A 16,984-nucleotide genomic window follows, 5' to 3' on the forward strand; every position below is an offset into this window, starting at 1 on the left:
GTTGAGCTATAGGTGCCGAGCCTCAATTCCAATTTTCAAAGCAACCAATAAAGAAAACACATTCAAGAAGTTTTATATATTCCTATAATTAAAAGTAACTTATTGTAATTTCTTAAAGTATCCTGAGAAGACAATGATTGTATTAATACCTAACTGAAAAAGTACAATCAAGTTCTAAATACCTAAGGAAGGAGAGTTTGCCACATGGAAATCTTGTAGAAAAGGATTTTATTCTTTTTCTGGGTTAACATACACCAATGAAGGAAATACTCCTGGCGATAGTTTTACACAGTTTAGCTCAATTATCATTTTTCTGTCCCGTTTGGTGCTCTAAGAGACCCTGGACTTCGGAGGGCAACCTCTAGGCCTTGGCTGCTTTCTGAAAGGCTGAGCACCCAAAGTGTCTGAGCCCAAGGTCACCTCCAGAGCAATTCCCATTCAGAGATTCAAGGGAGAGGACTTTAACAGGTATTTCACACACACAAAAAAGCATCCAAAAGTCAAGTTTGGAGCCAAAATTCAACAAGTACCTATAAGAAACTCTGTCTTTTAATATGAATGTGATCACCGTGAATGAGGGTTGGGGCCGGTATGTCGGTTCCCAAACTTACTTGACCACTATCCAACCACCACCACAACAACACACACCCCATAACCACCTTGAGAAACCGAGGCTGAAATGACAACCCTGGGGAATACATCTAGCTAGGAGCCTGACACTTAGGAGACAACAGTGACAGAAGTCCAGAGCAGCCAGCTCAGGATCTAGTAATCAAAATACATGAACATACAGCACCTGGCAGGCTGGGGGGAAGATGAGAGAGCATAAGAGAATATAAATGCTGCCCCATGAATTCAGAGCAGGAGCCTGCTTCAGAACTGGGGATTCTAATGCTGAACAGAATGGTCAATTTTTTAAAGTGCTACTGAGTAGAAGAAGATGAAAGGAGTCTGGGCCAGATAGTTTGCAGAACAGAGGAAAGCAGATGAAGCAAGAGTGATTGATATATGTAGCTTTAAGAGAAGAACTTGATTCATTAGTATCTTCCCTACTCAAGCATTTATCACTCCCCACCTGTGGAGAGGGCCCCCCCAACCTGGCTCCACCACCCACAGAGAGCTTCAGTCCCACCCATCTCTCACCCCATCGCCTCTGCATGGGGTCTCAGCTGAGCACAGGTGCTTAGCCTGATTCGGGAGACTAAGGGACTTCCTAGAATGAGAGCTTTCATCTATAACTCATGTTTGTAGAGTTATTTCTAAAATTGTTTATGAAAAATAGAAAAAGTAAAATTATTTAGGGAAAGTAAAATTGTATAAGAATACTAATATGTTAGTTATTAAAAACTGACTTAGCTACACACTTTTTGGGTTCCGGACACACCTATAAGAGGAACTCTACCTAACAAATTCAAATATTGAGAATTGGTTATTTTATCTTTGCAATAATCTGAAACTGAAAGAAAAAGAAAAGCACTGACTTAGAATAGACCTCAGTGGAAGTCCCCACTTGGGGAACATTGGCAAATCACTTCTAACAAAGATCATCAGGACAGTAATACCACTGCCCCATCCGCTCCACCGGGCTGATTTAGAATGAAATGAGATTTCCTGTTAAATATCTCTGTAAATGTTACAGGATTCTACAAATACTAGTTGTTACTTTATTTTTGGCTCTTATCAAAGGAGAGAAGTTAAAGTCACAGACAAACTGAGGGGATCAGATCTCGGCTTCACCCTGCAGGTAATCCTCTCTTAGTGCAGACAGACCGCTCTGCGGTGACAGAAACACACACAGCACGGCTCTAACACAGCAGTCACTGGCCACATGTCACCCCTAAACATGTGGCATGTGGACTTCTTAAGTAAGTGTTAGGTAGTCAGTCAGGAATCCAGCTCTCCTGGGGAAGGAGGACAAGGCCAGGGCCACCAGGCCCCCATCTCAGTGCCCCGCCCACCTTAATTTTGTCTCTAGTGATTGCTCACACCTGGGGAGGAGGGACTGTCCTACCAATCTACCAGTCAGAACTTAGCTGCCGACTGCCGAGGGAGGTGGAAAACGCTCTGGACTAGCAACAGGTGCAATAGAGTCTTCACAATGACCTGGAACAGACTTAAGACTAATTATCCTGTCATTACCTTAAACCAGAGGTTCTCAACCTATGGGTTGTGACCAACAGGAACTGTATTAAAGAGCCATGGCATTAGGAAGGTTGAGAACCACTGCCTTAAATCTATATTGCGGCCCCCTCATGGGCTCTCAGAGTAGCTTAGGTCTCATGAGCAGTAAGACTCTGGTTCCAGAGTGACCTTTGAACCAAGGTAGGCCTGACCTAGGGGGTATAAAAGAGAACTGCTGGCCAGCACCTTTGCCTCTTTGCCCTGGCAGTGGAGGCCACTCACTGTCATGGAGAACGTGTTCTGCTCTGTGAACTCTCTAACCCTGGAAACCTACCTTTGTCTTTCTCAATAAACTTTGTTTCATGCTTGCCTTACTTTGGGGTATCTGGTCATTTTTTTGACCACGAGCATTCCAAGAACCAAGTAGCCTTGAAACCCAACTTAAGCAACTAAATTTTAATTCCATTTTTAAAAATTATTTCCTTATAAGTTAACTGTATTTAACTTTAAGTAGCTTCAATACCCACATGTGGTGACTATCACAGAGAGCAGGACAGCTGAGTCACAGTAAAGGCAATTTTAAGGTATGGTAAAACCAAGTCACACCTTTGTTTAAAAAAATATAATGCTCATAATACTTGCTGTGGAAGCTTCTTAATATGAAGGGATTGTCCTATGGATATACCACATGACCAAGGAAAGGGAAGGAAGCCAGAGCTCTAAACAATCTCTACAGGGAAATGGACCAACACTGCAGTGTATGTTCCATTATCTGTAAACTGATACTCTGACCCCACTTTCACTGGAGATCAGGATGGTAGACAGAACAGCAGGGACCGCTCTGGAAGGCACTAATACCAGTGAAACGTCATTCTCATCTGGTATTAACAGCAAGAATTATGTTTACAAAGCTGTAAGCAAAGACCAGCACCAGAACACCCAGGGAGACAGGACAGGGCCAGCAGCTGAGCTATGAGCTGCAATCCTCACAGGAGGCTATCCCCATCAGGGAGCCTATTCACCATGGGCTCAGGGATCTGTGCCCTGTGTCCCTCCATCAAACTTAAATTCCTCATAACAACTTGGGATGAGGAGACCTTATTTCTGGCGTCCAAGCTTCTGGTCTTTTCCAGACTGAGTTATGAAAACAACTTAAGCATAACTCAAAGGCAAAGGATTTGAAAAAGAGGGAACAAAGTTGACCTGTTCCTGGGATCGCTCTCCCAAGAAAAGCTATGTTAACAGCTGTGAAGTTCTTCCATGCATCAGAATTTCAGAGATCTAACTTTTGCTCAGCGAGGAGGAAGAGACACAAAACATTTTTACTTGAGAGTGAGGAACCCCTTTTAGCTGAAGAAGCCCAACATCTCATTTGCACACATCAGCTTCATCAAGATCCAGACCACATGCTGGGCCCTTTCTGCATAAGGCTTCTCTGCCCTGAGCTCACACTTGGCCTTCCTGTCTGCTCACCAGCATATTCATCTAATGTACATTCCTTCAAACCTATAAATTACAACCACTCATTTTACCCAAATAAAAACACTGGAAGCTTTTGGAACTTGGCTACATGTTTGAAATTTCTGATAATAAAACACAGAAGGGAAAAGCCCCAGTGGCACCCACATTTCTAGATTATTTTTTCAGGCAAGTCAGAGCGGTAATTAATCTCCTGGGCTTATTTACAACTCTGAATCCCACCACACTGATGAAAGAGATTTTCCCTTTGTGTTGCGCTTCAGCCTATCTGCCATCCACCCAAGCTGCCTGTCTTGCTTCAAATTTATTTGTATTGTCTTAAGGTCAAATGGTAAGTATATTGCAACTCTGTACAGTGAGAATCAGAGGTGGACACAGGGTCATGAAGACAGCTCTATTTTATTCTGAAGGAGGTTATTATTTTAAAACATTGTTTTGTGTGTGAGTTTTGGTATTTTATTGTAAAATTAAATGCATGAGGTTAGAAAGCAGAAAAATCCTTGAAACTGAAACCTGAAAATCCCCACTCCCAGCTTTTACAGGATGCTATGAAGATTCTTCTCTTCATATTCCACCCAGTTTCCTCTCTCACTTTAAAGGTTTCTAGAGCTGAGATCACCGCTAATTAGTGTCTTGTGCAACATTCCGACGGCCCTGCCAAAAGCTAGAGCCTCCATCTCACCTTTGTTACTTCTTCATTCCAACAGAGACTGTTTCTAGATTAAAGAGATGCTATTTCCTTCTTGGATGAGTCAGTGCAAACCTCTATGAGTCCAGTTTCCACCTACTATCAACCCTGAGAAAGCTGTATCAGTATTTTTCCTTTTACATTACCATAAGCAACCACTTGCCTCTTCCCCACACATACGTCTTCCTAGTGACCCAAAGTCCCTGCGCTGTGTCTCTGAATCTTGAAAGGGTCCACGGTGTGGCACACCTTCCACCAACAGCGAGAGTCATGTGCAAATGCCTTTCATTCTGCTGCCTGCGGAGTGTGTTGCTTTGAGTAGGTTTGCCTGAGCAGAGGTAAGCCGTGTGTTATGGGCAGACATTACACAAATTACCTCTTTTTTTGTAGTTCTATTAGAACTTTAGTTATCCATCTGGCAGACTAAATTTGGCATAGCGGCCACAGTCTGCACACCCCTGCTTTAGAAACACCGAGTATATACTTTCCAGTTACAAGATTAATCTATATGTTTATAAAAATTACTATGGGTACATAATAGTTGTATGTCTGTAGAGGGTAGATGTGATGTTTTGATACAAGCATACAATGGGAATTAATCAAATCAGGGTAACTGGGGTATCCATCACCTCAGGCACCTGACACCTCCTTGTGTTAGGAACATTCCAATTCCACTCTTTCAGTTAAAGTACACCCTAACTTAACTGTTGGTTACAGTCAAATGTTGTTGCTATCAAATATTGCTCATTCTATCTTACCCAATGCCCGTTAAACAAGAAATTTTAAAAGCACAAGGTCAAGTCAGAAGTAAATTATTTCATAATGTGAAAGACGCTGCAAACTATCCATCAAAAGCCATTTTTCCATCCTTGCCCCTTGCTGGAAGAGCCTCCTAAAAGAGGCTAAAAACTAGATTTTCCCTTTCCCCTGACCCTTGCAAAAAAGCAGGGGTGCATACCCCAATCCTGGCCAATGGGAACAGAGGGAAAGTGGGCTGGGGGTGGAGGAGCCTTCTGGAAGTAACATTTCCCTAGAAAATAACAGGTGGTGCCAGCCATAACCACTCCTGTCTCCCCTCGGCCTCTAGTGGACACTGCTGCTGAGAAACTGGTGCTGGGAGCTTAGGCCTATGTCTTGTGACCATGAGGGGACTGTCAGGCAACTCTGAGAGAAGCAGACACCAGCCCTGATGCCTGTGAGCTAGAAGCTCCCAAGCTCTTGGAATTGTCCTCTACTGAGAAGAGCAACTCTGATGTTTACACTGCTGGTAGGTGATGTTACTTCTGCCAAAGCATCCTAATTAGAACAACAAAGAGGTAAGGATGAGGAAGAGGAAAAGGAGGAGGGAAAACAGGGAGAGAGGAGAAAGAAAACAGAACAGAAACCATTCAAGAATATACACTGTATACCAGGCACTGTGTGGAAAGATAATTTATCACATTGATGTGATAACAATCCAGATACTTTTATTTCTACTTTATAAATAAGAAAAGTAAAAAACAGAGAGGTTAAGTAATTTGCCTAGGGTGCATGGCAAGGACTGAGAGAGCTGGAATTTAGACTCAGGGCTACACTACAGTCCTCCAAGGGTTTGGCCCATTTATGGAGGAGATCAAAGTGTCCTGGTGACATTTCCACCCCATGGGCTGGGGGCTCCAGGCACTACCTTTTCAGCCTTCTGGTGGAAAATGGAGGACATGTCCAGCAAGGTGCTCCGCTCGTCCAGGGCTGCTGCGAACGCCTTCCACTCCTGCTCCAGCTGGTTTGCGATCTGCTTGATCTGCTGGGAGGCGTAGTGGCCGGACTCCACCAGGCGGTTGGCCACAGACATTATGCGGTTTATGTTCACGTACACGTTCTGCGGAGGGCAGAAGACAGGGCTCCTTAGGGGAGGGCAAGCAAGGGGCTCCTTCAAAGAAACCCCAAGGACACTTGCTGGAACACGGCCTATTCCAAGTTATCTTAATTTTTAACAGCAGAGTCACCTGGCACATGATATTATACATATTTTCTCTCCGGACATCCATAAACTCCAATATTGGTTTTGATTTCTACGTGTAAAACTGTAAAGCTACATATCAACTAGCTGAACGGGGTAATTGTTAAGCACAAAGCCATCACGTACACAAGTGGGTGCACACAAATACACGATTACTCACTTCTTGGCTTCAAACACTGAAAAGGGTCCAGATGGCAGGCCTGCTGACAAGCAGTCACGCAGAACCCAGGGAACCTACCGTTTCAGTTTTTAACTAGAATCCAGAAACTAGAAAATATGTACTTAGCAACCAAAGGCTATTTGTGTGAAAACAAGCTCTCCTTTCTATACACGCCCAAGTCATATTTGGTGCCAAAAGAAAATATTCTGTAAATGGATCCACTTTCTCCTAGGGATATGAATTGAGGTAGAAATACAACAATGCTATGTTCAAATTTTAAACAAAGCTTTTCTACTCTATTGAAATCCCTATCATTAAGCTGACCAGTTTACTGCAAAAAATAAGAATATGCAGTTTTAAAAACAACCAAAAAAACCCTCCTTTTTGCAAAACAAGTTCTTGCTATCAGGTTTCCCTTTCCACCTACAATCTTTAAGGTTTAGTATCATGCTACAGAGAGGGACTATAAGTCTTCAACACATCCCAAGTTGTTATTCTTCATGTATTTACTATTTTAGTGACGCTGTCACCACCTCGCTCCTCTGTGGGTCCCCCAACCTGACTAACCTGTCAAGCTCCTCTCCACTGTTGGCCTCTCTCCCTTCGCAGAGGCAATCCCCTTGAGCCAACCTCTCCCTGCTGTGCACAACCTCGCCCAGTGACAGTCTTCTCACTGACCCTTGGGTGGCCTGAAGTCCATTCTTCCTTTGTACCTTCTTTTATTGATCCTTCCCCTCTATTCCTGACCCAAACCAGAACTTGGCTGAGCCAACTTTGCCTGGGATTATAAAGCCATAGCACTGCAGCCTTGGAGTTACTCTTCTGAGCGGCATTTGTGGGCTAGGTCAGCTAACAGACATCATGGCTCAAACGGCAGGAAGAGGCTGTGACAGACGGGCTATGCTCAGTGGGGACGACCTCCCTGGCTTGAGTGCTCCAGCTAGCATCATGTAAGTTGAAAGCAAAGTCTTCCATTCTCATGATCTCTCTCCCTCCCTCCCTCCTCATAAAGTGACAGGTAACTAGATTCACTAGTTTTGCTCTCTCCATATCCTTACAGGGGAAAAGCCAATCCAAGAAGTCTGGTAGGAATAGCATAAGAAGATGTCCCCTGTTAGAATCTGGAGGAGGACTGTCCCTGTGGATGGCTCTATTGTGGGTACCAATCCCCCTACTCACTCATACTTGTCAGTTTCCTGTGTGACTTCTGTACCCCAGACAGACTATACTGTCTAAATTCCCCATCATCCAGAACTCAAGCAATCAGCCCCGTCATGCAACCAGCATGCAACCTAGCCAAAAATAAATCAATGAATAAATAATAAAATAAAATAAATCAGAGGTTAAGTCTGGTGTGCCGCACTGCCAGTCAGCCAATGCTTCGTGCGTCACTTCTGCAGCTCCCAAGTGTTCTGAGGGCCCAAAGTGTCCATACTTAAAACTCTTACTGTTTGCCTTGCTGGTTACAATCAGGTATGGACTTACTTTCTGCTCCTGTGATTATTCTGCCCTGTGCTTTTTGTGGGACATTTTGGCTATACAACACAGATCTACTTATGTGAGTACAAGTGGATTTCTAACTGGTCACACTCTGCATATGTGTTACTGCAATACTACCACGACAGTAGCTATGGGGTTAAATAATGGAGAGTGTCACTGAAGAGCATAGACAGTACTGTGATATGGTCCACTGGGCCTTCCAGTTCCATGAGCTTGGGGTCCGGTAGCCAGTTATATAAATCACGTTGCCTCGTGCTGAGAGACTTTATTTGTGCACACACACTGGTGCATACCTTTGTGTATGCTGGGTAATACAGTAAAAGTGTGTCACAGTAAATAGTTTGTCTTTATCTCTCAACTGGCTTTTGATTAGTATATTTCAACATTAATATCAAGTCAATACAGAGTTATGGTATAGTTTGGGATAGCATGGAGTAAAGAAGTAGGTCAAGCAACCAGAAACTACCAATGGGTGCCAGATAACCGAGAGGTTACTGTGCCTTTTCCATCTCTCCATCACTTAACAGTACATATAAAGGAGGATGGTAGCAGCCTGAATACACTACCTGCACCCAAATATGCAATGTACAATTCCCTCGGTTAACAGTGCCTACACCCAGATTCCTATCATCACAGTTTTCATATATATGCCACAGTGGAATGAGCATAACTGTTGGTATCCCTTAATGCACTTTCTTTAAAGACTGTTAACTTTGTATACTGGTATTCAGTATTTTTATTTTGTCAAAGATTGTTCAAAACATTGCAGATAGGAAGAGAAGGGGCTGAATGTTAGTAGCCCTAATTCTGCATGAATAAATGCCACGAGAGATACAGAGATGTTTACTAGCACAGGGACAGACAAGTGAAGGAAACTCTCCAGCCATGGTCACAAGTGTGATACTCAGCCACCATGTTCACTTTAACTGAAATTTTAACTTTGAAAAGTAAAAAAAGCATATTGTAGAAAATAAGAAAATGCAGTAGTACAACCTCTGTAGCTGACCGCCTCCCTACACTGACCACCTCCTTAAATTGCCCTAATTGTCAGAGAATGGACATGTGCCACTTGTACATATCAGTTCAGCAGGCCTAATTCCTTGTGTTGACCACCTCTATATGTTGACCAGTTTGTTACCGTCCCTTAGGTGGTCAACATACAGATGTCCTAATATGTACTTAAACCTCAAAAAATAATAGATGTAACCCATACTTTTAGGGGTCTTTTTTACCTGCCTTTAATTGTATTTTGAATTATACTGATGATATCACTGGCAACGATTACTATTTATCAAGTCCTTCCTGTGCATTAAGCCCTGCAGTTAGTGTTTTACAAATACAGAGAAAATAAAATAGTGTAATACCATGGGAGGCAGCGATTACCTCCACCTTACAGATTAGGAAACTGAGGCTCAAAGAAGTTAAACAACTTGCCCAAGGTCACAGGGAAAATAGAAGAGTCAGTTAAAAACCTCTGTACCCATAATCCACTCTCCTGCCTCCCATATTACACCTCCTATTCTCTTGATTCCTAAATCTGCTACTAACAATACTGAGGGGAAGGGGAAGACAGAATATATTTTTCTACTCATTTCTAGACTATAGTTTAGTATTTCTAGTTTTTAAAAGTACCTAGGATAATGGACTGAAGGTGTCTTTTCTCCCTAGTTGAGATTTTGGAAGATATTGAAAAATTGATAGCAATTTATTAGAAAGAAATTTTTCTCTATGCCCAACTTGGATGATTTAAGTCCAAATTCTACCCCACCTCTAGAAATGATACGAAACTTTTTGATGGCATTTATAGCAAAAATTTATTTTGCTAAATGGTATCTTTAAAATGATTTAAACTGTAGCACCTAGTTGACCAAACTTTAATTAAATGACATCTTCCTGAATTAATTTAAAACTAAGATCCTACCTTCCAAACTGTCTTAGTTCTCTGTGACAAAGGTTACCAGGTTTAACCGTGGTTAATTCTCACAAGGCTGGCTTCAAGTCCAAGCCAAAACTTCTTTCCCCGGAAGAGATTTCTGTAACAGAAGCTTAACCGTCCACAGAGTATACGTCCTACAGAACATAGTTTTATTCTAGTTACATCAACTATAAAAATGTTTTAAAAGCGCTATTCGGAATTCTGTTTTTTGGTTTGGGATTCTTTTTGTTTGTTTGTTTTTTGCCATGTAGTCCCACAGTGACCCTATACAGCCTCCAGGACTCTGAAAAAGTCACAGAAACAGATCAAGGGCATGAAATGCATGGACCTCAGAGAGCCAGGGGACTCCAGGCAGGCTCCACATCTCAGTCCTGTTTTAGGAGAGGCAGAGTATGCCCTGGAGGTGAGCGGCAGGCTGGCCGGCTTCTTCCTCATTATGAGCAGCAGCCACCACATCGGCAACACCCAGAGGGGAGACTCACTACGCCTCAGAGCAGCTCTTCTCAAGAGTCCTGTGGGCTCCTCTGAACACAGCTCAGGAGCCAGCATCCAAAGTGACCATTCTGAAATAGCCCAGTAACTGTTCACATCTGAATGGCTGGCTTGTCTCTTGTTTCCACACCCCTAACAGGTAAAGGGCACGCTCTCTGAGAGGTGGGCATGCTTACAACTTTGACTCAAACTGCACAGAAGCGAATCATGGAACCAAAACAACTGTACCCCTACAATATTCTGAAAAAAAAGAAGAAATTAAAAACTTCTGATTAAAAATAAGACAAAAATTAAAAATAAATAAATAGAATTTAAAACAGAATACCTGGGCACTTTAATACTAGAAAATTCCCTACATGTGGATGCCAGCCGCTAGGATGAAAACAGCCGCTCTTAGGCCCTGCACTGCCTCCCCCGAGCTGCCAGGGAGCAGGGTCCTCCGACACCTCTCGCAGGCTAAATGCTTCCGCTCTCCAGGGTCCGTCTGTTCCCACAGGCTCTTACCATACAGTTCATGGCAAAGTGATTGTGCTGCGTCTGAAGCTCCATTGCATGAGGGTGGCTGGTCCCAATCTCCGTGTAGCTGTTTAAAAACAGGCCTTTGTTGTGTGTGATCCAGTCAAACATCTACCGGAAGGAAAAAGACAGCTAGAATCACTCCAGAAAGAGAAAAGGCCGACACAGGCCCATGGATGGGGCTGAACCAGGAAAGGGCAACTTCCTCTGACAACTTCTCAGGTGTCCGGACTGGGAGCTGTTTTTATTCCTATGAACAAATCAGCAGTTCAAAATGTGGAGGATCTAACATAAAATATTATCTACTGTGCTCTTAAAGGAGGAATTCAGAAGCAGATAAGCAAAGAGAAGTGTTCAAATTAGCCCCCCCACCCCGGGCTAATTAAGAACTGACCTGACTTGGCCCAGCCTCCCTTCTGTGCTAAAATGCTTAATGTGCCACATCCAACTTCCATTAAAGAAGTGGCAGGTAAAACTGGGACTTATAGGTCGCTGGATGGGTTTTCCTGGGCCCATAGATTACTGACAGCAATACCAATGACTAGTGGGTCACATTCTTGAATACAAGTAGCATACAGAAACCTGTGCAAATGCTAACAATAAAATTAAATGCAAAAATAAAAAAGGCTTGGGGGAAAATTTCACAATGACATATCCCTTAAGGTTCAATACAGATTATGCCTGAGCAAGGAAGTCACTTAAGAAAAGAGAAAAGTCACTTAAGAAAAAAGAAATGACTATCAATCAGCATTGCTCTCACGACTCGAACCAGAAGCCCAGAGACAGTGACCTGTTTTCTTAGTAACTGGAAGATTTTCCAGTGTCTCTGACAAGGCACTATTTAAAACAAAAGTACACTGACAGGTATGTTAAATCCTTACCAAACTCACCTCTATGGTTTATCCTACAAGGGTATAAGTGAATCATTCTAAAAGCAGAGTATGAATGTCTTAACTTAATAACTAAGAAAATGACAAGAAGGCTACGTTAACCAGTTTGATGACAGTATTTCATAATGTATATGAAAACACTATACTGTACCCTGTGATTGCATTAATGTACACAGTTATGATAAAAATATTGGAATGTCACCTTTCCAAAGGTCCTTTTTATCAAAGATTTCTAATACAGTCTTTTTTTAAGTTTACAAAATATTCTTCTGTCTATGTAAAATAAAATTCAATGAGTTCACATTTAAAAAAACTGATTAATTCACTCATGTTTGTGGCTTGCAACATATACCTATAAATACGTGTCCTATTTTCACATTGCTAAGATTTGAATTAGCCAGTAATTGACAAGAATTTACTTTGACCAACTGGTCTGTCTGGTGCACAATAATAAAACATAAGACCACAGGTAATCACTACCTGTATTCTCCAGAAACTATTACTTCTAACATATTAATAGCTTTTTATTTTAAAAACATACTCACAAACAGATCAGAAGGGTGCTCTGTCACTGGCCTTGTACGTGTGAAAGACCAGGTACTAGCTAAACACACACACACACAATTACTGTCTTCAGTAATACGGCCCTGTGAAATTTTCACTATCGTAACTCAAACTATCATTCTTGCCTACCTTACAGGCAATTCTGGACCAAATCACTAGTAATTTTAACTTAAAATTTCTAAAATGGCACAAGTAGGACAGTTTAAATGTTGTCTCTGAACCGATTTCCTGGTTCACAGCAAACAGGATAGGCGTTAAGCCTAATATCCTCCCTCTTTCTTGCTCCTGTCACCTGACCACCCCAGCCCTGCCTGCCTAGACCCAGTGACCCAGGAGCTGCCCAGCCCCATGCAGGTGCTCATCTCCCTCTTTACCTTCTCAGCATCCTGTTCAAACAGCCTCAGCTGAAAGCACTGGTCCAGCTTCAGCTTCCTCACATGCCACATCTGGTGCAGGTGCTGCCGGGTCGAGTGCAGCCTGTCCAGCATGGTGGACACCTTGGGCAGCAGGTTCTGCAGGTCCGCATTGCCTGACCCCGAGTTCTTTTTGGGAAAACTATCACTGCTCTGAATCCTCTGAAGTAGTTTCTGTCCCTCCAAATCCAAGTCCTCGATGGGAGCCTTAATCACCTTTTTCTTCAGCTGGGAGTGTTCCTCGATCATATTCCGAGCCCCCTCTAAATCCTGAGGCAACTCCTTCTTAGCTAGGATGTCCTGAAGTTCCTCTAGTCGGGACAGCATATGTGTTGCATTGCTAATGTAGTCTTCAAAAGCAACTCTGATTTCAATCCATTCTTCGTGATTGTATTCCAGGCAGCCATCAAACTCAGGAGTTAGCTGAGAAGGATCAACTACTTTGGTAAGGCCTTCTAAAGAGACCATATTTGTCTTAAGGGAAAAAAAATCATGTATGAGAAGAGGAACTGATTTTATATAGTCTTAACATAATGCAACTGGCAATGCTTAGTCACAGGTGTTCAAAGCTAAAGTGATCTATTCATAGCAAACATAACATACCTTGTTCCGGCCCCATAAAAATAAATATAGATGAAAGAAGCATCATCAGTACAAAGAAAGATAAATCCATGAGAACAACACATATGTTAGTTGCAGTACCTAAAATTACAGAATCATGTATATTTCATGAGAGGTAAAGAAATGAGGTTTCTTTCCCAAAATGTGGAGGTTAACCCACTGTCTCAAACATATTAAACCAAGAAATATGTTCAATTGCAAGTCCAGAGCAGACAATGTGTCCTTCTGCCTGTTCATTCTCATTCTCACCAGTCTATCTCCTCATTCCCAAGAGAAAACTTAGAAGCGGCTACCCCCATCTGCCAGCACTACGCTTATGGCCATGCATGTGGGCTGTTTATTAACTGAGGAGTGTTGCTCCATCCAGACCACCCCTGCCACTCATCTTGCCTACCCCCACTTCCTATTAAGCAACAGATGACAGGGTATGAATGACTTTTCGAAAATTTAGAAAATATCCAAGGGTTAGCAAGAAAGCTGGCAGAGGCTCATGTCACAGAGCTAAAGACAAAGGGAACGTTTCATTCATTTTGTAAGGATCTGCTGTGGTTCTGAGCAGTCTGAGCACTCCAGTCATCTGTACTACAGTCCAATTGAAAAGTGACAAAGGTTTAGTCAGTCACAGTCTAAGGAAGAAATCTTAACCCCACCCTATTACAATGTGAAGCAGATTAATATCAGTGTTATGCCTCAAGGATACCATGGAGTTACAGTGGTGCAACCACACATCATTATAACCTTAAACCCCTGGCCTCTTTAAAAGCAAACACAAACGTAAAGAAATAAGAGGTGTGGCCCAGAACCAAAAGACAAAACTGGTTTGGCACTGCTGGTCACTGGTGGGCATAAGAACCAGCAAAACTGAACAGTGAGTCCATGCGGTGTCTGTTTTTCCATTTTTATGATAACTTCACTTAGAAGAATGAATGGTCTATGTAATCAAACCATTTGTATCCCCATAATATTCTGGGGGAAAAAAAGAAAGAAACAGCAAAAGGCAACACTGCTAGAGAGGGGCTCCACCTGATCTAGCACTTGGCTTACAGTGTTACTGTAGGCCCATTGCTGTCTCCTCTGCTGGACTTTCAGTAACCTCTGTGGAAGCAATCACTCCCATGAAGAGGCTGGTAGCGATGGAGATGACAAGTTAAACAGAAAAGCTGGTGTAGGTATCTTTAAAAGCCCAGAGAGAAATAGCAAAATTAGATTGGCAAAAAGATACATGAACTATATTGCCAATTACTTTTACTTAAAATTCAAGAGTGCCAAAAACAGGATACACATTTTACAAAAGGAAAGAAAAGAAAATGTTAAAATTGTAATACTCAAATCACACTTGACTTCTGCAGTTATAAGAGATATAACATACATAAGATAATAAATATTATTGGTATAAATTGAGTATTACAATTCTTTTTTAAAATTTCAAGTATTAGGTTGGCACCTGTGGCTCAAGTGGCTAAGGTGCCAGCCACATACACCTAAAGTGGCAGGTTCAAATCCAGCCTGGGCCCGCCAAACAACAATGACGGCTGCAACCAAAAAATAGCCAGGCGTTGGCGGCGGGCGCCTGTGGTCCCAGCTAATTGGGAGGCTGAGGCAGGAGACTCACTTGAGCCCAGGAGGTGGAGGCTGCTGTGAGCTGTGATGCCATAGCACTCTACCCAGGAGGACAGCTTGAGGCTCTGTCCCCCGCCCCCAAAAAAAGTAAAATTTCAAGTATTATAATTTAATGCAATTTTTCCTTTCTTATAACGTATATACTTTTTGGCACCTTCTGTATATGTGTGTGTGTGTCTGGGTGTACATATGGATATAAAATTTTTTTTTAAAAAGACAAGGTCTCAACTATCACCCCGTCTTGTGTGCAGGGGTGTGATTATAGTTCACTGCAGCAATGAACTTCTGGGCTCAAGTCATTCTCTCAGGTTGGCCTCCTGAATAGCCAGGACTATTAACATCCACCACCATGTCGGGCTAACTTTTCTATTTTTTGTAGAGATTGGGTCTTGCTATGTTGCCCAGGCTGCAGTACACTGTAACCTTGAACCCCTGGCCTCTAGCAACTTTCCTGTCTTGGCCTCCCAAAGCATTAGGATTACAGTCATGAGCCAGTGAACTCAGCCAAACATATGTAATTAAATACAACACACTAGAAATTCTCGATCAAGAAAACAAGAAAGACCCAATAAATTGTCCTCTAAACTTACTGCTTACTGTGGCTTACTGGCTTCATCTTTCACCTGAACCTGAGTATGGTCTCAAATTCAACTTAAAACTAAATTCAGATTTCAGATAGAAAAATCAGTACTGTGGAAAGGAATTTAAAAATTCAAGTAACACATATGTGAAAACAATTTGAAAAGTATAGTCTATAACCTAAAGATTAAGTATTAACATTGTTTCATGTACTTAATATTATTTTTGCTATTTACCTTGAAATACATGGACATATTCACCGAAACCTAATGTTGGGGCAGAGGTGCCAGAAGAAGCAATTTATTCAACCAAAAATTATTATAATTTATTATTAGAAAAGATTCCAATTTCATTACAGAACGGAGCATGAATTGAGTTGCAAGCTGGCAGGAATTCTTTCTCCCTGTAATCATCTCATTCAGCTAACCAACTGCATGAAGAGCCTTGTCGGAGCTGTGGGAGCTTAAGGACGGAGGCTCCAGTGGGAAGGCAAGGCAGCCAGCGACTGAGGTTTGGTTCCTAGCCCTGTTGGAAAGGCAGCAATCTCCTGTGTCTAACTGGTCCAGGGCCCTGCACGGTTTTTAACGGATTATCTCCATTCTCTTAAGTGAGAGACCTAATACATGGAATAAACGACAGACCGTTCTCTCCGTGATCTGTGACAGGATGAAACCCAGCCACCTCCAACCTTCCCCTCAGGAACTCTGAAGTTGGGCATTTCTCCTAACATCTCCCATCTCCGTGGCTGAGGCAATGATAATGAACCCGCAGCCCTGCAGCTGTTCTATGGAGTGCAGTTGGAGGCAACAGGCTTCTCCTTCTGAGGTAAATGCCCAAATCCAAGGGAACTAGAACGCCCTCGGGCAACACAATCCACTCAGAGCAAGCAGCTCTGTTAGGTTTTAGCCACAAACTCATTTCACATATGCTGTGTGCGTTTGGACATGCAGTTCCTGCTTAATCTCTGGTTTTAAAAATCTATTATCAGTCTCTAGAAGGGTGAGAAAGTCAGCTTTTAATAAGCCACACCAATTGGTTCAGTGGGTCTGGCGACCCCGGGGGAGTTACCTCAAATTCAAATTTAGAACTGCCAAAATTAGTCCTCTGTTTCTGCCAGAAGTTGTCGGGCTTGATGATGAGCGCCACGTGGATGCAGCAGGGGAAGGACTCCTGCAGGATCTTGAGCAGGGGCTTGATGGAGTCCCACTTGGAGCCGCGCATGTCCACGATCACCGTGAAGCCGCGCTTGCACACCTCCTCGCTGCGGAGAGGAGACACGGGCTGAGGGGGCGCCACTCCCCCTCCTCACTGAGGAGAGAGACGCGGGCTGAGGGGGCGCCACTCCCCCCTCCTCACTGAGGAGAGAGACGCCACTCCCCCCTCCTCGCTGCGGAGAGGAGACACGG

General features: G+C 42.8%; 1 protein-coding gene across 1 annotated transcript in view; it reads right to left on the reverse strand.

Annotated features, from left to right (window-relative positions):
* TRIO (trio Rho guanine nucleotide exchange factor) overlaps positions 1-16,984 on the reverse strand; it is a 235,899-nt gene that overhangs the window by 201,755 nt on the left and 17,160 nt on the right. The window contains exons 3-6 of the mRNA XM_003789545.3: positions 16,647-16,839; positions 12,720-13,232; positions 10,880-11,002; positions 5,955-6,146 (exon numbers count right to left, since the gene is read on the reverse strand). Coding sequence (XP_003789593.1) covers positions 5,955-6,146; positions 10,880-11,002; positions 12,720-13,232; positions 16,647-16,839 — 1,021 coding nt within the window. The remainder of the gene's footprint in view (positions 1-5,954; positions 6,147-10,879; positions 11,003-12,719; positions 13,233-16,646; positions 16,840-16,984) is intronic.

The sequence above is a fragment of the Otolemur garnettii genome, unplaced genomic scaffold, assembly GCF_000181295.1.
Source record: "Otolemur garnettii isolate 467f Iridium unplaced genomic scaffold, OtoGar3 scaffold00033, whole genome shotgun sequence".
Lineage (NCBI taxonomy): Eukaryota > Metazoa > Chordata > Mammalia > Primates > Galagidae > Otolemur > Otolemur garnettii.